Source organism: Melozone crissalis, unplaced genomic scaffold, assembly GCF_028551555.1.
Source record: "Melozone crissalis strain CALT ecotype California unplaced genomic scaffold, PUWL_Pcris_2 ptg000041l_1, whole genome shotgun sequence".
Taxonomy (NCBI): Eukaryota; Metazoa; Chordata; class Aves; order Passeriformes; family Passerellidae; genus Melozone; species Melozone crissalis.
The window spans coordinates 2,834,179-2,861,138 of NW_026535819.1; the positions used below are offsets into that span (position 1 = coordinate 2,834,179).

The 26,960-nt window shown below is 56.1% G+C and overlaps 2 protein-coding genes across 2 annotated transcripts; one reads left to right on the top strand and one right to left on the bottom strand.

Annotated features, from left to right (window-relative positions):
• Positions 1-338: 338 nt before the first annotated feature.
• EGFL7 (EGF like domain multiple 7) lies at positions 339-7,730 on the top strand. The gene is made up of 8 exons (XM_054284229.1): positions 339-453; positions 1,886-2,002; positions 2,673-2,785; positions 3,370-3,465; positions 4,602-4,766; positions 5,518-5,582; positions 5,836-5,992; positions 7,577-7,730. Exons 1-8 carry the CDS (start codon positions 374-376, stop codon positions 7,597-7,599), a joined length of 816 nt encoding a protein of 271 aa, XP_054140204.1. The 5' UTR covers positions 339-373; the 3' UTR covers positions 7,600-7,730.
• A 1,287-nt stretch (positions 7,731-9,017) lies between these two features.
• On the bottom strand, positions 9,018-16,510 carry AGPAT2 (1-acylglycerol-3-phosphate O-acyltransferase 2). Its single transcript, XM_054284336.1, has 6 exons — positions 16,316-16,510; positions 12,748-12,881; positions 12,171-12,346; positions 11,930-12,025; positions 10,410-10,482; positions 9,018-9,951 (listed from the first exon to the last, which is right to left on the bottom strand). Exons 1-6 carry the CDS (start codon positions 16,501-16,503, stop codon positions 9,800-9,802), a joined length of 819 nt encoding a protein of 272 aa, XP_054140311.1. The 5' UTR covers positions 16,504-16,510; the 3' UTR covers positions 9,018-9,799.
• Between the last annotated feature and the right edge of the window lie 10,450 nt (positions 16,511-26,960).

Consider the following 26,960-nt stretch of genomic DNA (forward strand, 5'->3'; position numbering starts at 1 on the left):
AGCTCCCACCCTGCCTGGGTTGGTCCCCATGGCTCTGTTGGGTGTCACCTCATAAAACGACCTAGGCTGGAAAAGACCTTTGAGATGAAGCCCTTTCACCTAACACCTCCTTATCAACCACACCATGGCAGTGTTTCCACATCCACTCTTTTTATAAACACATCCAGGGACGGTGACTCCGCTGTCCCCCTGGGCAGCCCATCCCAGCGCCCAATCTCTCTGCCAGTGAAGAATTTTCTCCTGCAATGCCCTGCCACTGACAGCGGTGCCCTCCTGCCCGCAGGGATCCCCACTGAAGGACCAGCCATGCAGTAGGAAGGAGCCAGCACATCCCAGGGAACAGCAGGACCCAGTGCTGCAGGAGCGACGGGACATGAGGAGCCTCAGCTGCCTCCTCTGGGGACTCCTCCTCATCCTCAGCACCGCCAGCACGGAGGGCTTTGCCCCAGCAGGGTAAGGTTTTGTTTTGTTTGCAGCTCTCAGGTGTGTTCTCCATCCAGGCCCTCTCTGGTGGGAACAGCCCTGTGTCCTCTCTGGGCTGGTGAGGAGGTGGAAAAAGCTCTCCCATGCCTCAGCAGCCCGTTGCGGGTTGTTTGCTTTCTCACTGGAGCTAAAACATCTCTCAGAGGAAATGTCCCAGCTCTGTGTAACTCCAGGCAGGGACACAAAGACGCTCTGGGCTTTTTGTCCAGGAGAGTCAAAGGCTCATCAGGCCCTGAGCTGTTCAGGAATGATTACCTTCTCTTTCAAGCACATCCTTCATGAAAATATGTGTGAAATCCTGCTAGCACATCAGTCAAGCCCTGTGAACAAGCTGTCACTGGAGGATGCAGCTCCCATCAGAGGAGGATGCAGCTCCCTGTCTGATGGACACCCAGGCACAGGTGTGGAAACCCCAGGCTGGGTTTTGTGCTCCCCAGCAGGGGTAGCTGCAGCAATTCCCCTTCCCTTTGTGGGAAATGGGTCTGGGAGAGCTCCCAGCACAGCCAGGGCAGGCACAGCTCGGCTCCTGCTGCTCTGAGGGAGCCCAGAGCTCACTGCCCCAGTTTCTTCCTGAACCGAGAGAAGCTGGAGCTCCAAACCCTCCCCCAGACACAGCTCACATTTTCTACAAAGTTTGTTTTTACACTGAAATGCTCCTCCAGTGTCAAACCTTTCACATTCTGCCCAGGACTGAAACCGCAGCTGAATTCCTCTCTCACACGCACAGGCTGCAGCTAAAACTTTGTTCTGGATTTCACAAAGCAAACAATTGCCATTTAAAAATTGCATCTTCTATAACATTAATCATGAGGCTGAGAGGAGTTTTCTGGAGTTAATGGAAACCATCTGATGTCCATGCTAATTCCCAGGCTCTTTATTTTAGTTTCTAATTGAACTGGGAGGCTGAGACAAGGAGATGGGTTCCTCAGTGGGACTGACCTGCTTGGGCTGGAAATTGTTGAAAAAAAGGATGTTTAACCAAGACCACTTTGGCTGTCAACCTTGGGAAAGTTTTTGCCTGGATAACACTTATCTTAGGAAAGCTGGGGAGTGCCTTTTGTCCAACCTCTAATTTTTTTTTGCGGTGAGCCTGACCCTTCCTGTGAAATCATTAATTTCTCGGTGACCACAGCGGCATCCGTTTCAGGAATGTCTCAGAAAGGAAAAATCCGCCCAGAAAGTGAGTGATTTTAGGGGAAGGGAGACAATGGATGTAATGAGTAAATCATCCCTAAATCTGGGTCCCTTGGGACGGGGGAGGAAGCGCCCGCGCCGCTCCAGAATTGTGTCACTGACCCCAAACAGCTTGAAGTGGCTTCCCAGGTCAGTGGGGCACCCCAGTGCAGGGAGGGGAGCTGAGGCCGTGTCAGGGTGTGGGACTGACCCAGCTCTGTGTGCCCAGGCGCAGGGTGTGCTCAGCCACGGCGACACCGAGCGCCCGCGCCGAGTCCCACGTGCAGCCCGTGTACCAGCCCTACCTCACCACCTGCCCGGGCCAGAGGCTCTGCAGCACCTACAGGTGAGCCCTCCTGTGCCAGGGGCAGCACAGACCCTGCTGCACCCACGGGAGTGGGGATGCTGGGGATTCTGTCCCCCTACAAGCATGGGGATGCTGGGGATTCTGTCCCCCACAGGTGTGGGGATTCTGGGGATTCTGTCCCCCTACAAGCGTGGGGATTCTGGGGATTCTGTCCCCCACAGGCGTGGGGGTTCTGTCCCGTGTGACCGTGCTCACAGGGGTCTCAGGTTGAGGGATGAGATGAGGATTTGATTTTATGTTTCAGAAGGCTTGATTTATTATTTTATTATATATGTTACATTAAAACTATACTAAAAGGATAGAAGAAAGGATTTCATCAGAAGGCTGGCTAGGAATACAATAGGAAAGAAAGAATTATAACAAAGCTTCTGCCTCAGACAGTCTGAGCCAGCTCACTGTGATTGACCATTAATTAAAAACAATCAACATGGGCTAATCACAGATCCACCTGTTGCATTCCACAGCAGCAGATAACCATTGTTTACATTTTGTTCTTGAAGCCTCTCAGCTTCTTAAGAAGAAAAATCCTGAAGAAAAGATTTTTCATGAAAGATGCCTGAGACAGTTCCCCCCACTGGAATAGGGATCCCAGATCTGGGAGCAGGGCAGGGGTTTGGGGCACCCTGCTCAGCCCAGCCTTGCCTTGCAGGACCATCTACAGGGTTGCCTACAGGCAGAGGTTCAGGCAGCTGCCCCAGCCCATGGCCTCGTGCTGTCCTGGATGGAGCAGAGCAAACGGGCACACGCTGGGCTGTAACAGAGGTAAGGAGCTTCTGGGTCACCCCGGTGCCACTGCCTGTCCCCAGAGCCCTCGTGTCCCTGGAGGGAGCCCCAGGACCACATCTCTCATTTACCAACCCTCTGCCTGTCAGTGGATTCTCCCTGAATTAAATTTTCAGCATCACAGCCAAATGTGGTTCAGTATCTGATTAATGCCCAGCTTTTCTCTGCTGCCTCTTGGGCCTTTTTCCTTTGGGATCACTTATTACCTTTAGAGTTACCAGAGGATCAATAAAACAATTCCTTCCCATCTAAATCAGCAGAAATGGATGAGAAACGCTGTCAGGAGGCAACAAATACAAACCACAGCAGCCAGGCTGTCCCCAATGGGCTCAGAATATGGCACCAGGTGCTGCTGCTGCCTGCTGCCCTCCTCCTTCCCATTTTGCTGCCTGCAGGGCCTTCAGCTTCTTCTCAGCTCCTCTTCCTCCCACCCACCCTGAGCCCTGTTCCCTCTGGGCAGCTCAGCCCAGCTGTGTGCTGCTGTTTTGGGGTGTGCACAGCCCCGGGAGCAGGGAGGGAGCAGGGGAGCAGCTGGGTGATGCTGTGCTGTGTTCCTGTCACAGCTGTGTGCTGGGAGCCGTGCCAGAACGGAGGGAGCTGTGCCTTCCCTGGGAGATGCTCCTGCCCCCCTGGCTGGACGGGGAGAGCCTGCCAGACAGGTACTGGCCATGTCCCCCTGTCCCTGCCCCTGTGTCACACCTGCCCTGCTGCTGGGAGAGCTGCCATGGGGCTCTGGGTGTCCTCTGCCCCACACCAACCCCTCAGGGGGGACAGGGACCGTGTCAGACCTTATCCCTTATCAGACCTTGGGCCATGTCTGGTTCTGTCCCTCTGCACACACATGACACTTGCTCCAGGGAAGGATGGGAAGTGTGGCTCCCTTTGGCTCCCTCAGTGCTCCCTCCTGTGCAGCCCCATTTTCTGTGCCTGCTGCTCTGTGCTGGGTCAGAGCAAGCAGAGCCTCTCTGCAGCACAGAGCCCTTGTGGGGCCAGCCTGGGATTGTGTGTTTGTGATCATCCCTCCCAGGCTTTGTAAACTCTTGCTGTAAACTAAAATGCCCTTTTACTGCAGAGACTAAAAATCCATGCACCAAAAATATCTGGGGGTGGAGGGGAAGCCTGGTGGTGTCCAGGCACAGGAACAGCCCCAGTGCTCCTCACAGCATGGAGAAATCAGGCAGTGTGCTGCACACCAGTGCTGCAAACCCCTGCCACGGCATTTCCCAGCTTTTCCCAGCTCTCCAGCCTCCTGTAAGGCAGAGGAGGAGCGTGTGGCATTGACCCATGCTGGGCCGGGCAGGGCTGAGCCCATCGCTGACAGCTCCAGCTCCGAGGGAAAGGATTTTCCCACTGCCTAAAACAGATTTGCCCAGGCGTGGGAAGAGCTTCAGCTCTTTCTGCTTTGTGGGAACAGCTTTAATAACTCCCCCGTGTGAGGAGAGGTTACTGGGTTCTGTACACACTTGAAAGGCTGATAGCTCCTCGCCACAGCTGGCGGGAACCAAAACCCTGGCCGTAAATCCGGGATGAGAGCAAGCACTGCCTGGCCAGAGCTGGGACATTTCTGACCGCATCTCCTTGTGGTGGTATTGTGGGGGGAGCAGGAGGAGGGGAGGAGGCCAGACCCCCTCCAGCTTAGCCCAGGTTTATTCAGGGCTGTCCCAGGCGCTCAGACACCCAGAGCTGTGCCTAGCACAAACACCAGCTCACTCTGGGGGCACTCTCTGGGTTCCATTGCAGCCCCCCTGTGCCCCTCACCCTGTCCCCTCCTCACTGAGCTGTTCCTGTGTTCCAGACGTGGATGAATGTGCCAGCCAGAGCCACAGGTGCAGCCAGCTCTGCATCAACACAGCCGGGAGCTTCCACTGCGCCTGCCTGGACGGCTTCAGCCTGGCTGCCGATGCCAAGGGCTGCCAGCCCCTGGTGCCAGCTCCTGGGACAGACACCTCCAGCCACGCAGGTATCCTGTCCCCACATTGGGCCCCAGTGGGAGCTGAGGGAACACTCAGCATTGCAGGAGATGGGAGAGGGGACAACAGCCAGAGCCCCTCAGCTTTATTCTCTCGGAGCCAGGAGTGCTTCTCCCACCCAAACAGCTTCCCCTGAGCACAAATCCATCCGTGTGAGGGTGGCAGGGCCTGGCTGTGGCTGGAGCTGTCTGGGATGTGTCTGCTCTCTCCCTCATCATTCTGGTTCCTGCAGGGCAGCTCTGGAGCCACGAGGAGCGGCGCTGGTGACGGCCCATTATTACTTTTGGTACGCGCTGTGACACTTCAAACTCGTACCGTGAGTAATAATGCGCTGTGGCCAGCACGGGCATCACACAGCAAACACCTGGGACAGCCTGCACGTGCCCCACCTGCCTCTGCCCCTGTGCAGGGCCCTGACAGGGACAACCCCCTGTGCCCACCGAGCACAGGGCACAGCTGGGTGTTTTGTGGCAGCACGGGCACAAAAGGCCAGGATCCAGCAGATCTCTTGTCCTTAGAGCATCGCCCCAGTGCCTGAAACCCTCCCCGCTTTGTTGCAGGTGCTGCAGCAGCAGGAGCAGCTGGACCAGATGCCAGCAGGTCCAGCTGACGCTCTGGGGGTGGAAAGCAGGAAAGCAGGGCTTGGCCAGAGCCCTGCAGCCGTGTCTTCCTCCCCAGCAGCTTCCACCTCACTCAGCAGCGGGCTTTAACTCACTGACATCCCCTGGGTCACTTTTTCAGGTGCCTCCAGTGAAATGAAGGAAGAAATGAAGGACCTGCGGAGCAGAGTGGAAGCTCTGGAGCAGGTGAGTGGCAGCACATCCCCGTGCCCTGCTCCCACCCGGGGCTGTTTGCAGCCAGGATTTCCCTCCTCCCTGGCTCTGTGTTTACCATCCCAGCAGCGATCCCAGCTGTGTTCCCTGCAGCCACCCACGCCACGGCTTTTCCAGCCCTTTGAACACAAGCACAGCCCCTTGAGCCCTCCCTGGTGGGTGCTGCATCCCCCGGGTGGTCCTGCTGGCCGGGGGGATGCACTCACAGCTCCCCTTCTCCCTGCAGAAGCTCCAGCTGGTGCTGGCCCCTTTCCACAACCTGATGCCGCCTGAGGATGTGGGTGCAGACCCCATCAGCCGCCTGTCACACTCCCTGCAGCAGCTGGACAGGATTGACTCCCTGAGCGAGCAGATCTCCTTCCTGGAGGAGAGGCTGGAGACCTGTAAGTGCCTGGAAAATCAGTGGGGGAGGATGTCCCTGCAGCCATGCGGGCCAGCGAGATCAGTAACACATATGCCACTGTTAATCTGGATCTGCCTCAAGCTCAGCAGCCTGTAATTAATAAAGGATGAACACAAACAGCCCATTAGCTTCATTTCAAAGCTGTTTCTATGGCTGCACCATCTGACTGCCCACGTAGCAGCCAGAAGTTGTAGGATTGGCACATGGAAACGTGGCTGTGGGGCTGAGAGAGGCACTGGGCAGGCAGCACCTCACAACTCCTGTCCCTTTCTGGTAACTCAGTCCTTAGGAAAGATCCCCCAATTCTTGGGAAATTACCAGCCCAAAAAGTCAATCAGGGAAGTTTAGGGAGCGTGCAGAAGTTGGCAGATTTATGAGCCTGGGAAGTTTTAGGCATTTCTTTTGGAAGTTTACAGAGCAGTAAGGGCACCAGAGAGGGTCTCTGAGGTAGCAAACTGAGGAAAGGACCCCAGTGAGAGCTGTCATGTGTGAAATGGCTGCAGGTGGGGATCCTGCCTGGTGTCCCCACCATGCAGAAGGACAGCATCCCCTCGGGTCCCTGTGGTGCTCACCTGGACTCCAAGCAGAACACTTATTTTCTTATCTTTTCTTTTGATAGGCGGCTCTTTGCAGCTCATTTTCCCATTAAATAATTCCAGAAACTAGGCACGGCTGGGGTGTGCAACAGCAGCTTGCTGAGTCTTGGAAAGACTCAGGAGAAACTGGTTCAGGGCATATTCAGTCCCAGTTCAGTGCTTGCAGTAATGGCTGAGAGAGGAAAAGAATTCAAAGAACTTGTCTGAAGACAAAGTGGCTGCAAATAGACACTTAAAAACCATCTCAGAAAGGGGTAATTACCAGAACCACTGAGTGTTCCAGCAGGCTGGGTTTTCTAGTAGTGCCCTGCACATATTATTAGTGACAGCACCGAGGAATGTGAGCAGTATCACAAGGTAACATGGATTCATTCCAAGGGATGACTCCAAAGTCCTGAAATTAATTTCTGCCAAGTCTGTCTCAGCAAGCAAAACCTGTTTTTGTCTCTTTTCATGGTCCCTGTAGGACACAAAGCTGTCCTGTCGTACCCCAGCGAGCTCTGGGGCTCACAGGGCATCCCATGGAGTCACTCAGCCATCCCTGTTCTGTGCCTGGTGGAACATTTCCCAGCTGAATGCAACCCTACAACTGCACTCCCCAATTTACTGCTCAGTGGGGATGTGTGCAATGACCAAAACCCCATTTTCTCGTCTTTAAACCACCAGCAGAGGCACCAGGTCAGAGCTCTGTAAACCATAATGATTTTGGCCCCTGATCCAGCACAGGCTGTTACTGCCACTGGATTTGGGGACATTGTGCACAGGGCCCAGGCAAGGACTGTGACATGCCAGGGAGGTGACAGTGACACTCATGGGTGTGGGGGGATGAAGCCAGCCTGGGGCTGTTTGCCAAAAGGAAAGCAGCAAGTGTGGGTGACATTCCCAGAGGTTCAGCTCAGTCTCATTCTGCCAGGCTAATGACTGAATTTATCTGGCTGAATTTATTTTTTTTTTTCCAATCTTCCCAGGTTCCTGCAAGAATGAACTCTAGCAGAGTGCCTGGGGACCTGGAGCAAGCTGCGTCCACCCACAGCTCTTCTCTCCCTCTCCAGCCCCAGGCTGGGGATGAAGGCACACCATCACAGGAAGGTACAGGGCGGCAGGAGAAGGCAGAAGAAGGCTGGGCTCCCATCAGCATCTTCATCATTCTCTCTTCCAGCTCACCTCAGCAGAGGCCACACAGTTCCTTCCAAACTGGACTCTGAGCCCTCTCCCTGCTGGAGAGGCAGCAAATAAATGCCTTACACCTCGTGCCATGAGTGCCTGCCTGTGCCAGACTGCCTGTGTGTCACCTGGGGGTGTTCAGCTGCCCCTCAGCGCTATCCTGGGGTAACAGCTCCCAGGGAGCAGCAGGCACAGGGCTGGCTGTGCAACACACACCTGGCCCAGCTCACGCTCCCTGGGCTTGCTGTCACAGGGAGAAGGTGGGGACAAGTCCCTGCAGCTCCAAGCCAGGTGTCACAGCAGGGACAGGAGCACCTGGTCTCTGCAGAGCTGGGTACAGGAGTGGGTGCCCATCCCTGCAGCTCCCATTCTGCTCTGGAGGTGGATGGTGCCTCAGCAGTGAGGCTGGGTGAAGCACAGCCCTCCTGTCTTGGGGGCACAGGGTGGGGACAAGGACTCCCCCTGCCCCTCCATCACCAAACCCAGCCCCTGCAAGAGCTCAGGGCTCAGCACCCCACATCCTCCTCCCTCAGCCCCCACACAAGACAAGGAGGCTCCTTTATTTAAATAACCAAAGGTGTAATTTCCTTTTTTTTTTTTTTTTTTTGGTTCATTTTTTGTAAAGCAGATAACATTCTCAGCCCAATTAAAAGTGAACAGCAGACAACTGCACATAGAGGCACTGCTCCCTCCTCCCAGGAGGAGTCAGACATGGTTCCCCTCCCCAGGAGCCCTCCGAGGGCCCTCCTGGGTTTAACCCTCCATGACAGCCCTTTATCTGCCACTCTCACAAAGTGCTGGTTTGGTTCCCATCCTCCCACCCCGACCCTTCCCATCCCCTGAGTCTGTACTAAGGCCCCTCCAATGAAGGCCCTGGCAGCACCAGCTGGGCCCCGGGGCTCCTTCCATGGAGCTCCCTGCCTTTCCCAGCTGAGGCCACACAAACACAACTGCAGGAGCTGGGTGTGCTGCTTACCTGAGTAGCCCCAGCTGGTTTACCCCAAGCTCCCAGGAGAGCTAAAGCTAAAGAACCACGGACCTGAGCCAGCCCCCAACATCCCACAGCTCCCGGTGAGGGATGCAGGAGCTCTGTTGGTCCATCACCCCAAGGCACAGGGGAACCCGTTTTATCCGGCTGGAAAAGCGGTTTATATCCCCCAAAGGGGGAGCTGAAGCCTTCCCAGCCGCGTTCCAGCTGCAGCTCACCCACCCTGTGGCTCTGCAGGGGTTTGAGCAGCTCCGCCCCGCAGAGCAGCAGAGACGCGGGACAGGCACCATCTTTCGGCCAGCGCTGACCATGACAAGTGACAAACCGAGCGCGACAGAGCCCTTTGCCTCCAGAAGGGGCATTGCAGGGATGCGACCAGGCTGAGCCACCGCCACGGCGGGGAGCTGGCAGCAGTTTCCCAACGTGATGCTGCTGTGACACAAGGGCACCTCAAGGGGACAGGCCTGTGTGTCCCACTGGTGAGTGGGAGTGCTCTGGGCTGTCCAGGCAGGACACCACACTCCTAGCACTGCTGAAAAGCCAAAATCTGGATTTTCACCCCAGTTCTCAGCCCTGTTTGAGCATCAAGGTTGTGCTGATACAAACTGCTGCATGGTGGGTTCCACCTGGGACATCACAGGGCCACCTCAGGAGCTGAGCCTGCAGGAACACAGCTGCAGGGACAGTCACACGAGGCAGAGCTCAGGCTCCAGGCAGGTTTTTTTGCTGTCACCCCAAGCTAGCTGCAAGAGCTGGGGGAACTCACCTCTCTAGTCATTGAGCCCTTTGGTAGCACAAGTTTGATGCCTGAGAAATTCAGAAAAAAGGAGATATTGCAAAGTGAGAAAATGAACCCATAAGAGAAATCCACTCAGAGGGGAACCTTAGTGCTGGCTTGACACCCTGTGTGTGCCAGTCTGTGGTGCTCCCAAGAGTTAGAAATCACTGCAGAGGAGGAGAAGATCTTTCAGTATTTGGCAAGAACAGACAGGTAGGTCCCTTCAGCCACCACCACACGGTGACACCACTGGAGAAGGCTCTAGGATGAGTCCTTTGCCTGGCCTGGGTGGCCTGACAGCCTGAAGAGGGTCTCCCTCATGGTGCTGAAGCATCTGTCAGAGAGCTCGGTGACATCGTCTGACGTCAGCCCTTTGGTCTCTATTGGAGGCAGAACCTCGACCTTGATTTTGCCTGGGGACAAGAGAGGAGCCTGTGAGAAATCCACACACCACAGAAGCTCTGTTCTGTGCCCTGTTCCCCACCCTGGACAGCCCCAGCACAGCCCTCAACCCCTCCCAGGGCTCCAGGCATCCACCCCTGGAGCACAGGCAGAGTTAGATCCCAGCTCCAACAGCTGTGCCACCCAGAATAACCCCCCTGTGCCCCAAACTGCCATCCCAGCCAGAGCCTGCCCAGAGCAGGAGGTGGCACCCAATTTTTAATGAAAACATCCCCCAGTGTATTTTAATTACAGCCCTTCCTGAGTTAACCCAGCCCAGGCTCTGGTGCCAAGTGCTTTGAACTGCCTCCAAACATCTCCCAGCAGGGCTCCTCCTGTTCACCCCAGCTCTGCTTCCCTCCCACACCCCTGTGAGCCAGATCTCCACACAGGACAACAGCAACCCTGTCTCCAAGTGACTGTTTGTTACCTGATGTAAACAGTTTTGTCTTTGGGTTATAGAAGCTGGTGAAGGAGGAATACACCACAGGGATCACTGGGACCTTGGGGAAGGGAAGGAAAAGAGGAGTTAGTGGCACTTCAGCAGCTCAGGGCAAGCCAGAGACAGACAGCAAATGCCACGCTGCAGAGCTGACCTGGCCTGGCTCTCAGACACACAGGGCACACGCAGCCCCACCAACAACACCCACTGCCAAAGGGTAGAATAATCAGCAGTCAAATGGAATCAAAAGCACTCCCCAAAGACTTGAGGCACAGGGATACTCAAGGAACCAGGGCCAAGTTCCACCCCAGCCTCAGCTCAGAGCTGGCTTTTAGGGCTCCTCAACCCAAGTGAGGCTCCAAACCCCAGGTATTTTCTGTCCTGCAATCAAACACTGTAGGCTGCCTGTTGTGACAGGCCCTGCCTGCTGTACAGGCACGTGTCTGGGGCAGGGTGGCTGCTCTGCTCTCAGTTTCTAGGAAAAGGAGTCACCAGTTGTTATCAATTGCTCCCAGGGAAGCTTCACACAGACACAGGGCCAGGAGGGCAGGCAGAGCTGTTGTTCCAGTGCTGGTAACACAGCCAGGATCTACAGTTGGTGACTCAGGGGGGTGTAGCAGAGGCAGGAACCAGTTCCATGTCATCCTTTCCTCCAGCAGCTGCCAGGCTCTGCCTTGGCTGCATCACCCAGGCAGGAATGGGGATGGTACAACACAGGCTACACCCAGGGCTTGGCCAAAGGAACCCAGTCAGAGAGCTGGCATCTCTTCCCTTTCCCAAAATCCCTGCTGTAGCACCTTTCCTGGGGAAACCAGTTTCCCCCGAGGCCTCGAGTCATCCCAGTGTCTGGCACACTGCCCCAGCACTGTGCCCAGGCAAACACCCTGCTCCTGAGACAGCTCTGGCCTGCTCCCCCACTAACTGCTCATGGATGCTGTCATTTCGGAGAGAAAAGACATATCAAGAACTGCCATATGGCTGCCAGGGAGGCAGCAGCTATTTTCACACAGAGCAAGCCCAGATGTTGCTCTAAAGCACAAGAATTAACAATCCTGAATCATCACTACACAATTGAGACCCGGGGGATTGAGAAATGAATCGTCAGCTTTGGGCTTCCCCAGGAAAGAACCCACTGGGCTCCCTGCCAGGAGCGAGCTCTGGGCTGCAGCCATGCCCCCAGGAAGCCCTGGGCACTGGCACTGCCCTGCCATGCTGCCAGGAAAGCCTGAAAATAGGGATCAAGTGTGCCTGTCCCTCACAGCCCTCCCTCCAGAGGGGACACCAGGACTGGGCAGGCAGGAGAGAGGACAGGGCAGTTCTCCACTGTCTACAGCCATTCATGCTCATTCCCAGAGGGGATGGAAAAGGCCCTTGGCTGCTGCAGGGCAGCACTTCTGACACCAGTGGTTTACCTGGGAACACAGCTCATCTGAGAGCAAACAAACCACACTCTGCACGATCAGTGTGCAGTGCCACTGCAAAATCACTCAGGGTTCCCATGCAGTTACCTGTGCCTGGACAGCGAGGTGAAATGCTCCTTTCTTGAATGGCAGCAAATCCCCAGTGCAGTTCCTCGTGCCCTCTGGATATACCCACACCTTCACCTGCACATGGAGAGACAATGCTCTGCTCCAGAAATCCACTTGCAGTGGTGGGAGCCACCAGCCAGCTCTGCCAAGCTGAGCCAGGAGCACCAGGAGTGCCACAATGCCCCCATGCCACTCCACCCAGCTCCGCAGTGACACTCACATTCTCAGCCACCATAGTCTTGGCCACCTCTGACATGACCATCTTGGCACTGTTGGTGCTCTTCCTGTTGATGAAGATGACTCCACCCAGGTACATGATGAGCCCCGCGCTGCCCATGTACATCAGCTCCTTCTTGCCCACCTGGACACAGTTGTCGGGCAGGACCTCCATCAGCCCTAGTGGGATGGCAGAGGGCAAGACCCAGCAGTCACCCCTGGGACAAGGACAGGGGCGCCAGGGACAGGCTGGTGTCTTGCTTCTCTCCTGGCTTCTGAGAGCAGGAGGCTTGGCACACAGCAGAGTTAGTGGGCAGGGTGGTTGCAGGTGACAGCAGCTGATTCCCCAGCCCCAGGAAGTCCAGCAGGGCCACTGGCACGTGTGCTGGGCCAGCACCCCAAGGACAGCAGAACCTGGGGGGCTGCAGAGGTGTGGGGTTGCTCAGAGTGACAGCAGACCCTCCCCACAACCAGCACTGATGGGGAAGCTGCACCAAGGCTGCTTGTCCAGGAGGTACAAGCAGGACTTCTCCCAAAGGTGAGCAGGAGAAATGTTCTCTTCCCTCCCACCAGCTCCTCACCCATCATGTCGAGGATGCTCTGATGGTTGGACAAAATGACAGCAGGGCCCTCCACCTTGAAGTTCTCCAGTCCCTTCACCTCAAACCTCAAGCCGAATAAATACTTGAAGGTCTTGACAACAGCTTTGATGATTCTGCAGAAGAAAAAAAAAAACCAGTCAGCAGCAGAGTAGAGAGGCCAAGGCCTGCAATACCCAGTGGGGGTGGAAGGAGACAAGAAGAGCTCTGGGACAGAGAACCTCCAGTCTTATTTGTGCTGTGGTCCACCCAGGTGTCTGTCCTGCATGGTCCCATGTGCTGCAGGAGTGCTGTTCAGTACCAGGGTTCTGGGCTGCCCTGGCGCTACCAGGCTCTTCCTCCTGCAAGCAGCAGGGCCCCACAAATTGTCAAACAATTCTCCCAGGAGCTGCCACTCCCCAGCACACCCGACACCCAAGGAAGGCTCTGCCAGGTCTGCTCCTTGCAGTGCTGGGAGATGGGGCTCAGTGATACAAACAAAGCCGGGGTGCCCAAGGAAGGAGGGGAATGAAGGTGAGAAACACTTCCCGGCACAAGGCAAGGATGCAGGCAGCAAACAGGATGCTCCTCACGTGGCTTGGCAGAGGCTGGGCGCCCCCAAGCAAACCCACGCTGAAGCTTTTGCCCTTCCCCAGTGGATGTGCAGGTCTGACAGAGCTCCCAGCTTTTCCCAGCTGGGACACTCCAACAGCCATGCCAGCACTGGAGCACATTTCCTTGTCAGCCCACAGGAGCAGGGCCCATCTATGCCACCCCCTGACCGGGGCACTTGGGGACTCTCCAGCTAGGCCAAAGGACACAGGCAGACGCTGGCAGAACACGGGGGCTATTTTGGGCAAGGGAACAGCCATTTACAGGACAGGTGGCAGAGGAGCCTGCACGTGAACAAGGCTCCCAGGAACAGCCACCAGCTTGGATCTGCTCTCCCTAGAGCTGATTCAAGTTGACTTGACCTCCAGCAAGCACCTGGATGTCCTGCCTCAGAGCCACCTTCTCCCTGGCAGACAGGGGACGGAGCTTTCCTTCCTGCAGCAGGAGAGTGAGGGACAGCCAGCTTTGTCCCCACCACAGAGTCCAGCTTGGGAACTGTGCAGCACCATCCTGCTGAGAGGCATCCTTGTCACTCAGGTGGGAGGTGAGCACCTGGACAGCATCTCATCCTTGGCAGCAGCTCCCAGCATCTGCTCTCTGAAAGTCTCCATAAACTCTTGAGCCACAGCACTTCCCCCAGCTTGCTCCTACCCACAGCAGGGTTCACATCTCCGTGGGGTGTCCCCCCATGCAGACCACCCGAGCTGGCTGTGACACTGGAGTTCAGGCCAGGCCAATGCCCCGAGGTGACACTGTTATCAGTCCTCATGTCAACTTGCTGCAAAGAGCCACACCCGGGGAAAGGACACAGGGAGGAATGCAGAGCTCCACAGCCCGCTCCAAGGTTACAGGGGTGCAGTGCAGGTGAAGAGATGGGGGTACAGGTGAGCCGAGGCAGGGTGACACGAACCAGAGAGGTCATGGGGGATGCCAGGCCACCAGGGTGACCTAAATCACACTTCTCCTCCCTTCTGACTGCCAACCAAAAAAGAGGTCACCGCTCTGGAAGTCACAGTGCTCACTGGCTGCTGGGAGAGGCTGGTTACACATTACTCAAGAGCAACCATCCAGCTTCCTCCTGCCAGCCCGGGGACAGACTTTCCTTGCACAAGATGTGGCGTGAGCCACTGAAAGAGGCAAAGGGGCAGAGCTCAGAGCAGGCAAAGAGCAGGGGTGACCTGCTGGGCTGGCCACGTCACCCACAGGGTTAAAGGATGGATCTGAGTCCCCACAACCCCACAAGTGACTTCTATGTCAGAATCATCGACTCAGACGTGGTGCAGCCACAGCTGCAGAGAGCTGTAAAACCAATGCACTTATTGCCAGAGACAAGGAGCACAAAAATGACAGGGAATGGGACTTTTCAGTGCATCCCTAACAGTGTGAGTATGAAAGCCAGCAGCCCCCAGATTCACGTGCTCTGCTGCTCAGCCAGTCACAGAGGCTTGTTTGGGATACTCTGGTTTTCAAGGACTACTGAAATCTGCTTACCAGATTGGAGGCTCGTGCAAGATGTTTTACCCCAGATAAACAGTTCTATCTCTATCAGACACCCTGGGTAACCTCTCTCAAGTCACACCAGCTCGACACTGGAGCCAGCAGCACAGCAAGAACGGGGTGTTCTGCGCCAGGCAACAACACCATTATCACTGTCTGTCCACCAGCACATGCTCTGCTCCAGCCCCCTTTCCCAAGCTGGAATAAACAGCCTGGGATGTTGGAGAAATAAGGAACTCACTGCATCACCTCAGCCATGGACCTCCCAGGGGCTGGGATACATCACCAGAATCTTCAGCTAGTGCCACTACAAGGAAACAACAGGCTTAAGTTACAGGAAAAGGGTGGCTCTGGCCAAAATTCAGCCTGGGTTTCAACAGGAGGAGTTATCCAATGCAAATTCTTGTTCCCAAATAATTCCTTGAAGTTTACATAAAGTTTAGAGGGTTTATTTTTGGGGGGAAATAAAAGGATAGCGATTCCATCACTGACATCATAAATTCTCCCAGCTGCAGAGCTAGCTGAGTGCTGGAAAGCTGCTCCTGAGTGAGCCAAGGCAACCAAAGCTGGAGAGAGAGCCAGGCTGGAGATCACAGAGCAGACTGCCTGGGGCCATGGCACCAGCTGGGACCGGCAGGGCACAGCCCTCAAGGCACCACATCAGCTCCCTCCACCCTGAGTCCTACATGTGAAAGCCACACTGCAAAGCAAAGTCCAGCTCCACCTGCTCGGATGCTGCCAACCTTTGATCCTAAAGGATGTTAAGGCTCTCCTTTCCGCTGCATCCACACGACACGCTCAGCAGAGGTAAAAAGCTGCCTAGGGGAGAGCAAAACCAGGAAATGAGCTGTCCTGTGCTGCCAGCAGAAGTGCCAGCTCTGTCCATAGAATGTACCTTGGCACGGAGACGGGGTGCTGGATGACAGCAGCCCCTTGGGCCTTGTCACAGGTGTCCTGTCAGGGGACACAGGGCCGGACAACAGCTGCAGGAGAGCCGTGCCCCGGCAGCACATGGCACACAGCCTGCCAGCCTCTGCTGCCGGGGCAGGAAACAGCCCAAACACAACCACCCAACTGTCAGGATCAAAAGGAACCTTCTAGAGACCGGCTCCATCTGCCACGGCAGGGTCACCCAGTGACACAGGTGTGTTTGGAATGTCTCCAGACAGGTAGATTCCTCACACTCCCTGGACAGCCTGCTCCAGCGCTCTGCCACTCTCAACAAACACCGCTCTCTTCCAGCTTTCCCTAGAAAAGCCACCACCGCCACCTTCCAGGCGCTTCATCCCCAAACATGCCTTGCCGAGAGCTCCGCCACAGGCCAGGACAGCCACCCCTGAGCCTAGAGGGGACCCCCGGGGCTGCGCTGCCACCGGTGTGACAGAGGCCGCCACCACCCCAGGGGCTCCGGGCAGCGGCGGGGCGGTGACACCGCTGTTCCCGGCCCCCGTTCCCCTCTCACCTCATGTTCTTGACGGTGCGGCCGCCGTTGATCAGCAGGCAGGCTACGGCCGCCAGCGCCGAGGCCACCAGGCACAGCACGCAGTAGAAGCCGATGCGCAGCGCGAAGTTGACGGTGGGGCTGAGCTCCATGAGGACGTGGAGCAGCAGCAGCACGGCCGTGCCCCATAGCAGCCACCCCATCTCCATGACGGCTCCACCCGGACCAGCCGCTACTGCTGCCGCCTCTTCCCCGGGCAGCCCGCGCTGAGCCCGCCTTATGTGGGCGGCCCTGCCCGCCCTGCCGCTCCTCCGGCGGGGCGGGACGGGCGAGCGAGCGGGGAGCGTTCCCTGTGGAGCGGGCATTCCTCGGGCTGCTGGGCGGGGATCGCCGTGGCCATGGCGAGGGGAGGAGGGCCGTTGGTTCCCTCACGAGGCACTGTGGGGGTTTGGTGCCCTCACCAACCACTGTGGGGGTTTGGTCCCCGCATGGAGGAAGTTTGGGACTCTCATGGAAGCATGAGGAGTTTTGAGATTCCCCCCATGGATTTCTGGGGGAGTTTTGTCTCCTCGTGAAGCCCTGTGGGGGGTTTGGTCCCCTCACAGAGCTCTGGGGGTGTTTTGTCTCCTCGTGAAGCTCTGTGGGGGGTTTGGTCTCCCCATGGAGCCCTGTGGAGGTTTGCTCGTAGCAGTTTGGGACCCTCATGGAATCATGTGGAGTTTTGGGACCACCATGGAGCCCTGGGGGTGTTTTGTCACCTCATGAAACCCTGTGGGGGATTTGGTCCCCTCATGAAACCCTCATGGAGCCCTGTGGGCCTTTGGGACCCTCATGGAGCCCTGTGGGGGATTTTCACTGCCTGTGTGGCGCCATGGAAAGGCTTTGGCGTCCTCCATGCTCTGAAAGAGTTTATGTCCCTCAGGGCACCATGTGGGTTTTGGGGACCCTCATGGACTCTCACCCACCTTTTCTGCTGGTGCTTGATGCTGGTTTTCCAGCGGCACAAACGTGCTGAGCGGGATGGAGCTTTCCTTGCTGGCACTGGGGTTAGGATTGGATCAGGCCCCGAAGCTCTGTGGGTACAAAGCTGATGTGGGAGATGAAAGTGTCTGCTGGAACCAACACAAACCATTCATTGAGCTCGGCTGGTTTTGCAACACTTTTTATAGCAAAACGCAAGTCCTGCAAATCTCTGCCGAGACTTCAGTGGGGTAAGATGTGACCCTGTGGTTCTGAGCATCCCCTTGGCATCCACAGCTTTACAGCTCTTGGAAAAATCACGGAAAAGTGTTAGCCCTGTTAAAATAACCATTGTTCCCTCAGCTGTCCTTGGATTCACCAACAGAAATTGCGTGCTGTTCCCAAAAGAGCTGTCACCAGAAAAAAGAGAGCTCACTGCACTTTCCCTATCCCACAGCAGCTTTAGGGTTGGGAGCAGGAGACAGGCTCCTTCTCTACAGAGAGCTCCTGGCTGGCACTCCCTATGGCTGCCAGGCAATGACATCTCAGAGCTGGTCTCATGATTCCAGCTAATGCCACAAAGAACCCTTATTGTATTAGCATCTCCACACAGCATGAGATTAATCCCCTCTGCCTGTGTCGTGTGGGCTGCTCAGGGAGCCTTGCTCCAGTGCTGTGCCAGCCAACATATGCCTGAGAAGTCACCGAGACCTTTGCAGCTGAGCACACGCTGGGCCCGGAGCGATTCTGTGCTATCCTCGTGACTTTTCCCTTCTGATGACACGGGAAGAAAGTCCCTGGTGATCTGTCACTGGGGCGTTGCACGGGCCGGTCCACGGAGCTCGTGAACGCTGGCTGACGTTGGGAATCTGAAATGTAAATCCCGGCAGGGCCGCGGTGCCGGCGGCAAGCGCAGTGAGCAGATCCGGCGTGGCGGGGCTGGTGCAACGCTCCACGTGTGGGCTCCTGGAGGAGCTTGGCTGCCATCCCCTTCTCCCCACGCTCTCCAGCGCGTTATCTGGAGTAATGCAAATGAAACATTTAGTATTAGTCTGCAGCTCAAGGAAGGGGAGCGCTTTCTGATGCCAGATTAGAAGCCAGACATGGGCCTGCCTGCGAGCAAGCAGAGCTGTCATGCTGAGTTATTTCATAAGGCAGGCGGTGGTGCTGCCAGATGACGACAGCCTGTGCGTTAACATTTTCATAACAAACTGCCTGATGGAGGAGGCCCGAGAGCCTCTGCCCGCTGTGCAACACAAGCATCACCCCATCACCCTGAAACATGGCCATTTTGGGGTAGAGACAAAGGTGACCCCATCCCTGTCCTCCCAAGCTGCAGCAGCCAGGATGAAGCAGTTCCAAATGCTCAAAAAACCCCGATTTGGTAGATTGTGCTGTGTGTTTTGCATATTTAAACTACTGACAGGATTATTTAAACATGGTAAAAGGGTACCCTGCAGGTAGTGTAGCTGAGCAGGGCCCACAATCCTTGGCAGGAGCAAGAACACATCCAGTGCCAAGCAGAAGGGTCTACATAGCATCACTGGTGGTGGGATTTCTGTGCCTGGCTCCATGAAGAGCCATGAAGCTCAAAGCATTACCCTTGTCTTACAATAATCTGGCTGTGTTCTTTATCTTTTATTTGCCTAAATTTATTGCTTCCCTGGCAACAGCATGTGACCTCCCTGTGGATGACTAGCTTCTGACTGGTAAAGAAACAGAACCAGGGAGAACATCTCCCACATATGGAGAAGGGAAGAGAGGGAAAGCACTCGGAGGGGTAGGAAGGAAGGACGGATGTGTCCATCTCCTGACTGAGCAGGTTGTAGAGCAGCAGGAGGCTCGAGGCTGGGTGGGTGCTCAGCAGGACCCTCTGGAGATGCCGGCTGTGCTGAAGGAAGGCTGGATTTGTGCAGGATCTCACTCGTGCTGCCTCGCCCTGGCTCTGCCCTTGGCTTCCCACAGCGCCTCTGGCAGCTCTACCCATCGGCCTGCTTCCCTTTGCCTCCTGCCAAGGGCTGTGTGTTGAAAGCAGCAGCTGGGTTTGGTGACACTGAAGTGGGGGGGAGGAGGCAGCAACCAGCCAAATATCCTTGTTGGTGGCCTTTTCGTGGCACGCATGTGTGAGGCTGGGAGCCCTCACAGGAAGGGCTGACAGCATGAAGCTATGGGCTGTGCAAACTCCTTGGCACCTCGTGCTGCGCAGCAACCCCCATTGTCAGGGGCTTGGGGACAGTGAGGTGATCCACACATCTGCTATAACTCCTTCCAGACTTCTGTCAGTCTGTCCGTCCATCCATGCATCCATTGATCTGTCCTCTTCCCTCTTCACCTACCTGAATTAACAGCTGGCTTTGGGAGATGTGTCAGGGTCTGGTGTCACTGTGTGTCACCTCTGCGTAGCTCAGGGTACACAGGACAGTCCAGCATCACAGCACTGACGTGTTTACCCTGTGTAACACTCTCACACGGGCAGGGCTGCAGGCTGGGAACCTGGACCTTGTTTGCATCCGTAAGCAAGGCTGCCCCAAGGGCTGACATCACTGGCTGGCATCAGTTTTCCTGGAAGTGTTGCCCTGGCAAAGACAGAGAAGAGGTTTCCCCTGGTTGGGAACACCACAGTCTGCTTGGCAAGGATGGTGCTAAGAGCAGTTTGTGCAAAGGATGTGAGTGAATCTCATTTCCCTGTCACCTAAAAGGGCACATGGGAGGTGAAATTTTCCTGCTGCTCCTTGTGTGGGAGCTCACAGTGAGCCCACAGTCACAGGGGCAGAGCTTCAGCCTGACCCTCAGCCTCCACGCTGGCTCCTGCTGCTCCATGGCCACACTCGCTGTGCTCGCTGGGCTCCTCGGTAATCACACGTCAGCGCTCTGGTGACAGCAGAGTAAACACTGGGGAGGAACCAGCTGGTGACTCAGCGTGGCTTCAATGTGAGCGCTGCAGCTCCCTGCTCACAACACAGCCTTGCACAAGAACCAGAAGCATGAGATTGCTAAACTGCCCGCAGGCACAGCCTCCACTGGCCTCTGGTAAGGCAAAGAGCCCAAAGGACTTTGACTCTGTGAACATGCAATTAAGAGAGAAACGTGTTTTAAAAGGCTATTAAATAATCTCAACCTTTCTTCCTTCCTGTAACCTTTACTCACCTACAAGTAACTCTATTGGAAAGGTAAGACTGCGTCTGCTGGAGTGTTCACACCAGCCAGGTGTGGATTTGAATCCATGCAGGACACCAGGCAGGATGCTGATCCACAGAGGGATCCCAGCCACACCAGCCCCCCACAGAGTGCCAGGGCTCTCAGTGAGGCTGAAAATTGGTGTTTGCAGAGCCAGTGTGCATCAGGCAAGGATTGCAGCTGGGGTTAACACACCACCAAGCCCCCCAGCACTGACTTTTATTTTTTTGCTTCTGGTAGACTTTGCCAAAAACAGGAGGTAGCAAAAGCACGAGACTTCCAGATCTTACTGTTGCATTTACGTTTGAAACCACAGGCTGGAAATCCCCCTGCACCTCACTGCCTCTGCACCATGCTTGTAAATGAGGGTGTGCCCAGTACAGGACATTTTGTCTGGCTGCAGATCTTGAGCTGTCTCAGGCACAAGGATGTAAAATTGGAATAACTTTTTTTTGTTTTCAGGTTGCAATATGATTAGGTTTTCTCCCAAATGCCATGTGTAAATAAAGGAAATCAAATTGTTTCTGATGGATTTTGTGCCGGTGAAAGGGACTGGGTGGTTGACCTGGAGACTGATGGACTGAGCAGGGAAGGCAGAGCGGTGAGCCGAGGGCTTCTCTTGGTGAACAACCTGGGAGACTGGAGGGGGGTTTGTTGCCTCTCCCACGTCAGAGGTTCTCAGCTCAGGGAGCCCCTCCTCATCACCAGCATCCTGTGTCCCACCTGAGCTGGATTCCCATAACAAGGCACACCTGGGCTGGATTCCCATAAGGAGTCCACCTAGGCTGGAGTCCTATAAAGAGTCCACCTGGTCTGGATTCCATGAAAAGGCACACCTGGTCTGGATTCAGCTGGTGGTGCTGAGTTCTGGGTGTGTCTCTGGGGTTGGACTGCCAGGTGTTTATGGGCTGTGTGTGCCCCACCTGTGCAACCTGAGCCAGCAATCTCATCCCCTCCTCTCCTGCAGCCCTGTGCTGTGGATGTGTGGCTGTAATTACAGGAACGAGGAAGATCCTGTTTCCCTGGGGATCTGCAGTACTGACCACCGCAAAGTGGGACACTGGGGCTCTGGGAGTCGAGGCAAGGTGTGCCCACAAAGGGACACTGATGTCCACTGGAATCTCCATCCCTGCCTCCCAAAGGACATTTCCCTTTCTCTGCAGCTTCCCATGGCACCTTCTGGGTACAGGCCCTGTTGGCTGAGCCACGCTCTCTCCCCAGGCTGAGTGTGGCATTCCTGGGTTGCCAGACCTGCCAGCACTGTGTCACAGGGTGTGCCAGCTCTGTGGCACACAGCAGGACTGAAGGGCCTTTGGGCTAAGTCCAGGTGTGCCATTGGTGTGCGTCACAGGGCTGCTCCTGGAGCTGGGCTCAGCCATGGCAGCACCAGCACCTCCCCAGCCCAGATCACCCTGAGCCTCTGGTTGTTCTGCTGGTGCCAGAACCACCACCTTTGAAGATGATCCCATCCTCCTGCTCCTGTGCAGGTCTCCTGCCCCCTTCTCTGCCTCTCCAAGGCAAAATAGGCTCTAGCACCTGCACAGACACTTGCTGGGGCTGAGCACAGGAGCTGCTGGAGAAGGAAAAGGCGCGTTGCCACCACGGAGCAGTGGAAATGTACTGACACCGCAGGGCAGGGCGGGAGGGAGTGGAGCAGCCCGGGGTGCTTTCAGCACAAAGACTGTTTTCTGTGAACAGCTCCAGTCTTGCCACAGGAATGAATTTGGGCTGGGGCTGAGCTCACACAGGGCTGGATCCCAGAACAGGCTGCTGGGATTGGCTGCACCACGGCCAGGCAGCAGCTCTGTTTAGTAGAAGCACAACATGAAACCAGCACCCAGGGTGAAATCAGTGCCCGTCTCTTCCTGGGGTGCCTGTGTGGGAACAGAGGGGCTGGGCAATTGCTGGGTAGGATGCTAGGGTACCTGGAATTGGATGCCACAAGCTCCCCAGGTGCTGCCCTCTCATTACACAGCCCTGATGGAGCTGCCAGTGTGTTGCAACTGGCTCAGGATCTCCTCCAAGTGCCAGAGTCCAGCACAAGGTGAATTCTTTTCCTGGCACACCTCCCTGGAAATAAACCACACACACCTCAGCAGGCTAAAATCCACACGGGGAATATGTCTGCATGAAACAAACAGTTGCTCTCTCTCTGTTTCCTCTGTTATTGATTAATGCCTCTTAATGACTCTGACCTCAAAAAATCTTGTAGTTGCCGCCTGTCACAGGAGATCAATGGAGCAGCATTAGCAGGAGATAGAGGCAAACTGTCCCAGGTGAGCTCTCTGCCGAGGCCAATCTGGGAGCAGCACAATCAATAGTTCAGCATGACCTCTCCCTCTTGCTTGCTTTTTTTCTCCTTGAGCTGGTTGGGCAATAAAGTCTGCTCTGAGCTTTCACCAGGACTAGATTATAACTATCCAAATTGATCTGATCTGTAAAGGATAAAAGGGCCTCTTAAGCCAGCTGTCTGCACTGGCAAAACTCAAGAGGCTGAGCAGACAGGGTCAGACCCTCATTAATTCCTGGATGCTTGGGACCCTGCTCATGCCATGCGTGAAGGCTGGACCACAGTGCTGGAGGGAGTCAATTAGTCATGACAAATCCAATCCGACTTCTCCCCCAGAGCTTTCCCAGTCACTTGGCTGTGCTGCTGGTGCCTTTTCATGAGCGCATCGTCATTGAAGCCACCATGCCCTGTCCCTCCCATGCTCTTTTTGTGATACCTCCTTGTTTCTCTTATTACCCTTTCTCCAGGGAGAAATTGTGCTGAGGAGGGAGAGCCCTTTGTTGATTCACACACTGGGAGATGCTGCAGTGAGCAGATGTGTCCCAGGTGGAGCATGGGACATAGGAGCTGAAGAGGGGATTCTCCTTTGCTCAGACAGCCACTGCCTTCTTGAAAACCCTCTGCACACCAACCCTCCAAACTGCAGCCTCTCTCCTCACTGAAACTGATATGCAGGGAGCACCTGGAAGATGAATGTTAACTTAAAAACCATGTCCAGAGCTGCTCATCCCACCTGTGCATCTCTGTCTCTTCTGAGGCCAGCTGAGCCCCGTGCCTGCTCCAAGGAATGTCTCCCTGGCCAAGCCTGACTTTGGGAGCCAAATGCCCAGGGTGAAAGCCGTGCCCTGGCTGTAGAGTGGAAAGGCTGGGGGCTGGCATGGGCACTGGTGAGGGAGGAATCCCTGGGCTGTGTCTCCCAGAGAGTGACCTGATGATGAATAACTCCATAATCAAAGCCAGTGCAGGGATCTGCTTGCTCAGCCCCCATCTCCGAGCTCCTTTGCAAGCTCCCTTTCCTCCTTGGCCGGGAAGCGCCCACGGTTGGCACATGATGGAAATCCCAATGAGAGAAGCTCCCCTTCCAGAGCCAGCTCCGCAGGGCTCCCAGCCACAGCCACCACCCTTTGCCTTTAACCCCAGCACTGCCTGCAGAGCCCTTGAGCTTCTTCTCTTCCCCCTCATAGTTCAGGGCCAGGGACATCCCTGGGGTGTCCCCAGCCCCAGTGGATGGTGGTGAATGAAGGATGAGACCCCCAAACAGTTCCCAGCAATCCAGGAGCTCTGTGGGGGCTGCAATCCTGGCCCAAAGCATCCACCGAGCCCCAGCACCCCCATTCAACCCCCCTTAACTTCGTAGTGCCTAATTACAAGTAGCGGGGATTCGGAGAGGAAGCAGAGGGGGCGAGCACAGGACAGATTGGAGGGAAGATTGTGCTGGGGGTGGCAGGGCTGTCAAGCCAGAAACACAAGAGCTGATTAGCATTTCTAATTATAACCGCTGCGCTGAGCCCGGCAGGCCCGGCAGGCAGCAGAGGCAGCTGACGGGCTGTGCAGAGCCAGCTGTGGATGCCACGCAGGAAGCGCGGGCGATCAGCTCAAATCCTTCAGAGATGCACAGAAAAGAGCATTAAAGCCTGCATCCATCATCTCCGGGGCTGCGGCGCTGCCTGGGAATGCCGGGTGCCATCGGGGCAGAAATCCCTCTGGTGTGTGGCCACGGGGCAGAGGAGAGGGGGCAGAGCATGTGCCCCTATTTTGGTTTGGGGTCCTGCACCCCCCTGCTGGCAGCAGCACTGCGGGCGATGGCACTGGGCCGTCCCCAGCTGTCACCCAACGCTGACACCCCACCCAGAGGATGCTGGGCAGCTCAGGATGCTCTGGAGGGGATGGCAGCCACCCATGGGGGTCCCTGCTCACGAGTCAAGGCTGCCCTGCACTGCTGTTAGCTCTGGCTGGAGATCATTTACTCATTATCATTTAGTCAGACAAACATTGCGGGCCAGCAAATGACCGCTGCAGGGCTGTGCCTGCCCGCCACTGCCATGTCCCGAGGGCACCGTGCTCTTGGGGACGTGCCCGCAGAGCCACCGCCTGGCAGGGAAGTGAGCAGAGGCCAGCGGGCGGCACGCTGCGGGCTTAGCTGGGATTAGCAGGGCTTTGACCAGGAGAAACTGAAGCGACTTAATCAAGGCAGCGAGAGAAAGAATTCCCAGGGAGGAGCTGAGCGCTGGCTGATCCCGGCATCTTCTGGATGCTGACAGCGCCTGCGGGAGCATTTTCCCCACCTTCGAGCTACAACAGCTCTGGGTGCCTGCCTGGTGCTGGAGCCCCTCCTGGCAGTGCCAGGAGAATTTTGGAGAGGGGAGAGACCCCTTGCACAGGGGCAGCAGCCCTGGTGGTGCATCCCTGGTCCCAGGTGCCTGGGATGGAAACCAGAGATGGGCACCATGGGGAGAGATCTCACTTCCCTTCTGTGTTGAATATAAGGTACCATCACACCTGCAGAATTTTTATTACTCTTTTGATTGGATTAATTAATCATTCAGTGATAACTGCTCATTAGGCATTCTAACAATCAATACTAATCACTTAATTACTTGGCGTATTACAGCTTGGGATGGTCTGCTCATTCCTAATTAGATTCGCTGGACAATCCACCCCTGAATTTTGCAGAGCCCCACAGCAGAATTCTGTGGATTTCAAGGCATCCTCAGCCCTGGCCCAGGTGTGTCATTCCCCATCTCCATCGAGGGTTCTTCCCCCACTCTTGGCCTCCAAAATCAGGGTTCAAGTCAGAAGGGGCTGCAGGAGCAGGGTGAGCAGGGAGTGTGGAATGCATCCAGCAATGCACCTTCCCATCCCTGCTGTTTCCCAAATTACCAACCCCAACAGCAAAAATAAATCTCAGAGGCTCTTCTTCTTTCCTGTCTTAATTAACACTAAAAATAAGAACCTGCTGCAGAACCATCCTGGCTTCAGTGGGATGGTAAAACCTTCCTTGACAGGGGCTGTGGGTGGCCGAGGTGACATTCACTGTCCCTGTCCCTGTCACCGCTGCGGGCAATGTCAGCCCAGTCCACACAGAGGTCAGGGCTCAGCACTGGAGCAGCAGGGACCTCCTCGGGGTTAAAAGCAGGCAGCAAACACGCTGCAGGATTTGGGAGGTTACAGGCAGTTTTGTGTGATGCTCCTTATCCATCACCATTATTTGGATTAGTCCAGCAAAGGCTTTTGCTCATTAGGCCCTGATAACTCAGTGCTTGGCGCTCACACTGAGCGGGGATCTGGGCTGGCAGTGACCAGCTTGTTTTCAAGGGTCATTTTGAGCCAAATTTAAAAAGAAGGAGCAACCTGAGCCATGAAAAGGGGGCAACGGATAATCTGAAGATTTGCTGATAGCAGGCAAGGAATTATCTTAACAATGCCCTCGTGACTGAGTCTCCCAGATCATTTCCCATCATATTATTTTCTCCATGTCCCCCTTGCTCTAACGTGCCTGTGCACACAGGATCCCCTGGATGGGGCTGTCCCTGGCCTGTCAAAGTCTTGCTGTGATGTTTTCCCACTTGTCTGCAGTGCAAACAGGGAGGACCAGCCAGTGCTGCTACTGGGATTCAGGGTGGGGAAAATACAGCAAGGAGGAGAAGGAGCGGAGGTGATGGCAGGGCTCAGGCCAGAGGGGTACAGCCCCGAGCTGTGCTCACAGGTTACCTGCTATGGGTAACGAGGAGGGAGTCTGGCCCTCTGCCACCCAAAATGGCTTTGAATACACCTGGAGCTGCTGTGAGTGCTGGGGGCCAGGTGGGATCAGCATCTCCACAGACTGCTCGGCCAGGATCATCAGCCGGGGCTGGGAGAGCCCCTGTGTGGTGGGGTGAGCCCGGGGATGGGATTCCCGAGTGGGTAGAACCCCCGAACACGGGATGGGCACGGCCATGAGATCCTCAAGCGGGATGCTCGGGTGGATGGGGCATGAGCCCCGCGGGCGGGATGCCCAGATGCGCAGCGCGGGGTTGGATTGACCGAGCGGGGCCGCGGCCGCAGCACCCCCGGCTCCCCGGGCTGCGGCGGAGCTGCGAGCGCCGCCCCCGCCTCCCGCACCGCCCCGCGCCGGGCGGAGCCGCCGAGCCCCGCGGGCCGGGCCGGGCGCTGCGGCGGAGCGAGCGGCGCGCCTGGGCCCCCCTTGCCGGGACCCCGGCCCGCCCCGGCCCCGGCGGCGCTGCGGGGGCCGCGGCCGCC